Source organism: Homarus americanus, unplaced genomic scaffold (assembly GCF_018991925.1).
Source record: "Homarus americanus isolate GMGI-L3 unplaced genomic scaffold, GMGI_Hamer_2.0 scaffold20930, whole genome shotgun sequence".
In the NCBI taxonomy this organism is placed as follows: domain Eukaryota; kingdom Metazoa; phylum Arthropoda; class Malacostraca; order Decapoda; family Nephropidae; genus Homarus; species Homarus americanus.
The window spans coordinates 7,896,820-7,903,497 of NW_024748502.1; the positions used below are offsets into that span (position 1 = coordinate 7,896,820).

The following is a 6,678-nucleotide window of genomic DNA, read 5'->3' on the forward strand; positions in this document are numbered from 1 at the left end:
TGCCGGGGAAAACCTGGTATCTCCCACATCACCCAGTATTGAACCAAAATAAGCCCGGGAAGTTGAGAATAGTTTTTGACTGTGCAGCAATGTATGAGTCAGTGTCCCTGAACAGCCAAGTGATGCAAGGGCCAGACCTCACCAACAAATTGATGGGAGTCTTAATTAGGTTCCGTCAAGAAAGGGTGGCACTCATGGCTGATATCGAGGCTATGTTCCACCAGATACGAGTACTGCCTGAACATTGAGACTCCATGCGCTTCCTGTGGTGGACAGACGACCAACTATCGGGAGACCTGGTCACTTACCAGATGAAGGTATATCTCTTTGGGGAAGTGTGGAGCCCATCATGTGCTGGATATGCACTACGACGAACATTCCAAGACCACGGGCAAAGGCTCCATGAAGAAATTAAGAAAGCAAGTCGCAACTTCTATGTCGATGATTTGCTTCTTTCAGTAGCATCACCAGGGAAGGCGGCGATAGTCACTCACCAACTGAGGCAGTTGATGAAGAAAGGCGGGTTCAGTCTTACAAAATGGATCTGCAACCACAAAGGGGTCCTCGGAGCAGTCCCACAAACGGAAAGAGCCATGGAAGTGAAAGAAGTACTTTTGAAGGATGACAGGCTCCCAGCTGAGTGAGCATTGGGAATCATGTGGGATCTAGAGAATGACGAACTTGCAGTCCGAATCCAGATCCCAACGAAGCCACAAACTAAGAGAGGTCTCCTGATTATGGTCAGCTCCTTATACGACCCATTAGGAATCATCGCTCCGAGCACCATACGAGCCAAAATCATATCGGGTGGGATGAGCAAATGACCAAACACAACAGAGCCGCTTGGCGGCAGTGGCTAAATGAACTTCCCCACTAGTCTCAAGTACGCATCCTTCGATGTTACCAGCCTGAATGCGCAAATCCAATAACTACGGTACAACTGCAACACTTCTGCGACGCCTCCCAGCAAGCATACGGGCTGTATCCTACCTCAGGATCACAAGTGGAGACGGAGCCCACTCTATCTCCTTTGTGTGTGGCAGAGCCAAGCTAGCTCCTCTGAAACAGCAAATCATACCTCGGCTCGAGCTATGTGCGGCAGTGTTGGCGGCCAAAGCAGACAAACAACTGAGAGAAGAACTAGAGTTGCAGATCGGCAGATCAGTGTTCTGGACAGACAGCATGGTTATCCTTTATAATACATGCGAAACACAAAACAGCGCTTCCATACCTTTCTGGCAAACCGAATTGCAACGATACATGAGAATTCCAACGCAGAACAATGGCGACATGTGAGCTCCAGCCAAAACCCAGCTGATGAAGACAGCCGTGGACTGCATGGGGCAGAATTGAACAAGGACTGCAGATGGATTCAGGGCACCCTCTTTCTCATGTTGGGAGAAAACAATTGACAAAAGAACCCAAAGCCGATTCCAAACCTTGCAGATGGAGACCCGGAGGTAAAAGGCGATACAACAGTACTGGCAACGAGCACTGACCAGGGGGAGAGTACCCTAAAAGGCTTTGGGCAAGGTACTCCTCATGGCATCGGCTACTGAAAGGTGTGGCATGGCTCAGGAGGTTCATACAGTGGCGCTTCAGTGATCCAAAGGAAGAACGCCACCAAGGAGATCGACTGAAGATCAGAGACTTGGATGAGGCAAGATTATCTGTCTTGCGACTGATACAAAGGGAGGGTTTTCCCCACTAGGTGGACGCGTTGGAAAGCGGACACTCCGTCAGGACTGGTGACGTAAGCAGACTGGAACCTTACCTGGGTGTAGACGGCCTTATCAGAGTAGGCGGCCTACTGAAGCGTGCTGCTCTCCATTCAGACCAAAAGAACCCCATACTATTACCCAGGGACAAAAAACCCACAGAACTTTTTTTTTTTTTTTACTGGGATTAGCACACCCGGGCACAGGTCACTGACCCATATCGGGGCCTGGGGACGAAAATATTATAATAATAATAATAATAATAATAATAATAATAATAATAATAATAATAATAATAATAATAATAATAATAATAATAATAATAATAATAATAATAATAATAATAATAATAATAATAATAATAATAATAATAATAATAATAATAATAATAATAATAATAATAATAATAATAATAATAATAATAATAATAATAATAATAATAATAATAATAATAATAATAATAATAAAGAACCATAAAGAAACACAAAAATGAAAAAAAAATCAAAAGTGAGAAGCAATATACTGTATGTATGTTGTGTTGTCAATAGTAAGAGAAACAATTGAGACCCTGCAATTGTGTGTAAATGAGGCACAAGTCAGATCGAGCAACCTGGGACTTGGTCACAATTTTCGTGATGCCACATGGCAACAGGGTCTACCATTAGACAACACATCATGCTACCAATATCTTCCCAGGCGGTAGTACCTCTCTGTTTGGTAGCTGCTTACGACCTACTACCTCATCGTACTTATCGTACAAGGGGTACATTTGACCAGAGCTGGCCACTCAGGACGCGAGCACACTCCAGTCGCGCTACGCGAGACATATTGGATACCCAAGTGCCATAAGTTGATTGACCGAGTACTACGTACGCGTGTATTTTGTCGAAGAAGCAATTGGAAGCATATCCAACAACGCCAAACTGACCTGCCAGAGGACCGGGTACATCCAAAAGATCGACCATTCACCTGCACCGGAGTCGACTGTTTTGGTCCTTACGTGTTGGAAGTCTCAAGAGAAAACAGGTTAGGTGTTGGCTCTATGATGGAGATAGCTACACTCCCAGTCCCTGCCCAGCGTCGCATGCCCAGCCCTGGCTGGCCGAATTTGCTGGGTCAGGTGTTTATACACAAACAAGCTCCCCTTACTATCACCCAACACCTCAGCCTCCTCTGGGTCTCTCCATGTCCACCATGTCAATACTCTACACACTCTATACGGGCAGGTACACCCAATAAACATGAGATGACTTACAGCCTAACATAATGTTTGTTTATGCTTCATCCTACTCATTACTGCTTGCGGTAACACTACTCATTACTGCTTGCGGTAACACTACTCATTACTGCTTGCGGTAACACTACTCATTACTGCTTGCAGTAACACTACTCATTACTCCTTGCAGTAATACTTCTCATTACTGCTTGCGGTAACACCCACTCTGTTGAGTGTTCACGCTCAAAACCAGATCAGGCCTTTGATATTAAACTTTGTCACACTCTTGTGACTATGCTCACTCGGAAAAAATTATTTTCTTCACTAACAAGGTTTAAATATTATCACCACAATAAATCTACAGGCGTTGCACTGTACATCGTGACACTGGGTACACACACGCACACACACACATCCCTCGAGTGGTGTGTGCTGGTGAGCCGCACTGACGTTGACCTTGGTTTCTCCCTCCTAGCCGCATGTTGACTGCTACACGGTAGACCACTACACGTTTGACTATAAGCGCCTTCCGGACGTTTAAAGGTTAATCAGACTTTTCACGTTAAACTCGAATGTTATAATTTGGTCAAACCTGTTGAATACAATTAATTTTAGTATTTCGGATAAATCATACATAGGCAATCATACATAAATGTTTAATCCAATAATTCACATAACAATCATAGCTATGTAATTAGTCTAATCTTAACACTTATAATGAGTACTTAATTTGCCATATTTCTATGTTGTCACAATGATAACCGATGCAATGGACACAGTCTACCTGTGTAAACAATATGTACAAGTTAAACTTAGGTGTTGGAAGTCTCAAGAGAAAACAGGTTAGGTGTTGGCTCTATGATGGAGATAGCTACAGTCCCAGTCCCTGCCCAGCGTCGCATGCCCAGCCCTGGCTGGCCGAATTCGCTGGGTCAGGTGTTTATATACAAACAAGCTCCCCTTACTACCACCCAACACCTCAGCCTCCTCTGGGTCTCTCCATGTCCACCATCTCAATACTCTATATACTGTATACGGGCAGGTACACCCAATAAACATGACATGACTTACAGCCGAACATAATGTTTGTTTATGCTTCATCCTACTCATTACTGCTTTCAGTAGCACTACTCATTACTGCTTGCGGTAACAGAGTGTTTACAACGAACTTTGCTGAGGTGTTAAATGTGAAACAGATGGCCTCGCCTCGGGGCTGACTAACTCGCTCCCTGAGGGGTTCAGAAGATAGTTTCTAACCGTCCAGTGAGCGAACAAGTCAGGGAGCTAATAGGTCCTACATTAGACCCGAAACACGTAAGTTTTTATATGAATTAACACCCTACTCTACTCAAACATATCATATGTAGTTGTTAATAGCGAAGGAACGTACGAGTGAACTAATTATCTCATATGTAACATCTGTCTTTTGTACTCTGCAGGTTTTGACCGAATAAAGAACAATCGAGTCCTACGTGCAAGGGTCTCATTATCCCACAGTCGCACCAGGGCGGTTACATTCATATATCTAACCCTTTGTAGGGCGATGGCCCACTTAAGTATTTTTTTCTGGCTAACGCCAGACAATTTTATTCAGAGGAGAAAAATCCCTGCCCTACAAAAAGTTTAACACCATACTGGTATTGCAAGTCGGCTATTGACCCATTCCTTCCTTAAAATCAGATTCCCACCAATTCTTTTATTTATATGTAAAGCGGCAAATGTGTTGAATAAGAGATTGGTTGAAGAAAAAAAATCAATATAACGACTTGACCTTGCAGGTGAGATTTTTTCATGTCATCCGTATCTTTTAAGCGTTGATGTAATTGATGGCTTCGAGAAGCTTGTCGATGACAATGATCTTCCTCAAGAACTTGTGTTCTACACTGGATGTGAAAGAGGTCGAGCTAATCGAAGACGAAAAATTACTCCAAATTTCCCATTGACACTTCGAATGTCCAAAAGAGAACAGAACAAGAGATATTTCGAACCAGCAACAGTCTGGAAGGTTACTATAATGTACTTCAAAGCTTAGTGACGTGTATCTATCCTAATGTTTGAAAATTAATTTCATCTTTGAAGAAAGAAGAATATTTAGCACAACTGGAGAAAGTCCAATACGATCGAGGTTACAACAACGACAAGAAGTTACAGATGTGAACATACGGCAGCAACTTCTTCTCGATAGATATAATCCACATAACAAGATCCACTTTATAACTTGCAACACTATTTTTTGAAATACCACTTTTTAACACTATAAGTAAAACATTATTCAACCCCTTTTCATTATCAGCTACCAAACAGGGAGGTACTACCGCCTGGGAAGATATTGGAAGCATAATGTATTGTCTAATGGCATACCCTGTTGCCATATGGCATCATGAAAATTGTGACCAAGTCCCAGGTTGCTGATCTGACTCTTGCCTCATTTACACACAATTGCAGGGTCTCAAATGTTTCTCTTATCATTGACAACACAACATACATATATTGTTTCTCACTCTTGATCCATTTTCATTTTTGTATTTCTTTATTATTATTATTATTATTATTATTATTATTATTATTATTATTATTATTATTATTACTATTATTATTATTATTATTATTATTATTATTATTATTATTATTATTATTATTATTATTATTATTATTATTATTATTATTATTATTATTATTATTATTATTATTATTATTACTATTATTATTATTATTATTATTATTATTATTATTATTATTATTATTATTATTATTATTATTTATTATTATTATTATTATTATTATTATTATTATTATTATTATTATTATAATAATATTATATTTCACCCCCCGGGCCCCGTTGTGGGTAAGTGATCTGTGCCCGGGTGGGCTAATCCCCGTAAAAAAAAAAAAAAAAAAACTGTTTATCATGACCCACTCTTGTCATGTGCTTTTGTTTAATTTGGAGGAATCCTTTAGGTTTTTGTCTTAGCTGCTTCTGCCTTATAGTACTCCTTGCTTTCTTCATATACTTCTTGCCTTTACAATTAATTAATAGACAAAATTTTGAAGGTGAACGTCTGTCTGGTTGATTCATCTAAATATGCTTTTTCGACCGTTGTTCAACCTCTTCAGTGATGTAGTTGAGACCAGTAAGTCCGAAACCAAGACCTACTATCCGAGATCAAGACCGAAACCCAGACCTACAGTACTCACCGAGACCCTGAGAATTCGAGACCGAAACTGAGACCAATCACAGTTTTTTCATGTATCCTTAGGCCTGTGCATAAGCCGATGTTTGAGGATAATTATTTAGTAACAAATTAAGGTCTCATTTAATATAACAGCTTGGATCACCTGAAGACTAGACACCCGGTCTATTTCACCTCATGATTAAATACCCTAAAGCTGTCTTGAGGGGCTATGTTATGTTATATTCTGTTATATTACGGTTGTTATATGTTATATTCTGTTATATTACGGTTGTTATATGTTATATTCTGTTATATTACGGTTGTTATATGTTATATTCTGTTATATTACGGTTGTTATATGTTATGTTCTGTTATGTTACGGTTGTTATATGTTATGTTCTGTTATGTTACGGTTGTTATATGTTATGTTCTGTTATGTTACGGTTGTTATATGTTATGTTCTGTTATGTTACGGTTGTTATATGTTATGTTCTGTTATGTTCTGTTATGTTACGGTTGTTATATGTTACGGTTGTTATATGTTATGTTACGGTTGTTATATGTTATGTTA

The 6,678-nt window shown here is 39.9% G+C and overlaps 1 protein-coding gene across 1 annotated transcript; it reads left to right on the plus strand.

Annotated features, from left to right (window-relative positions):
• The first annotated feature begins 254 nt into the window (after positions 1 to 254).
• Positions 255 to 644, plus strand: LOC121880291. Its single transcript, XM_042387448.1, has one exon. It carries the CDS (start codon positions 255 to 257, stop codon positions 642 to 644), a length of 390 nt encoding a protein of 129 aa, XP_042243382.1.
• The last annotated feature ends 6,034 nt before the right edge of the window (positions 645 to 6,678 follow it).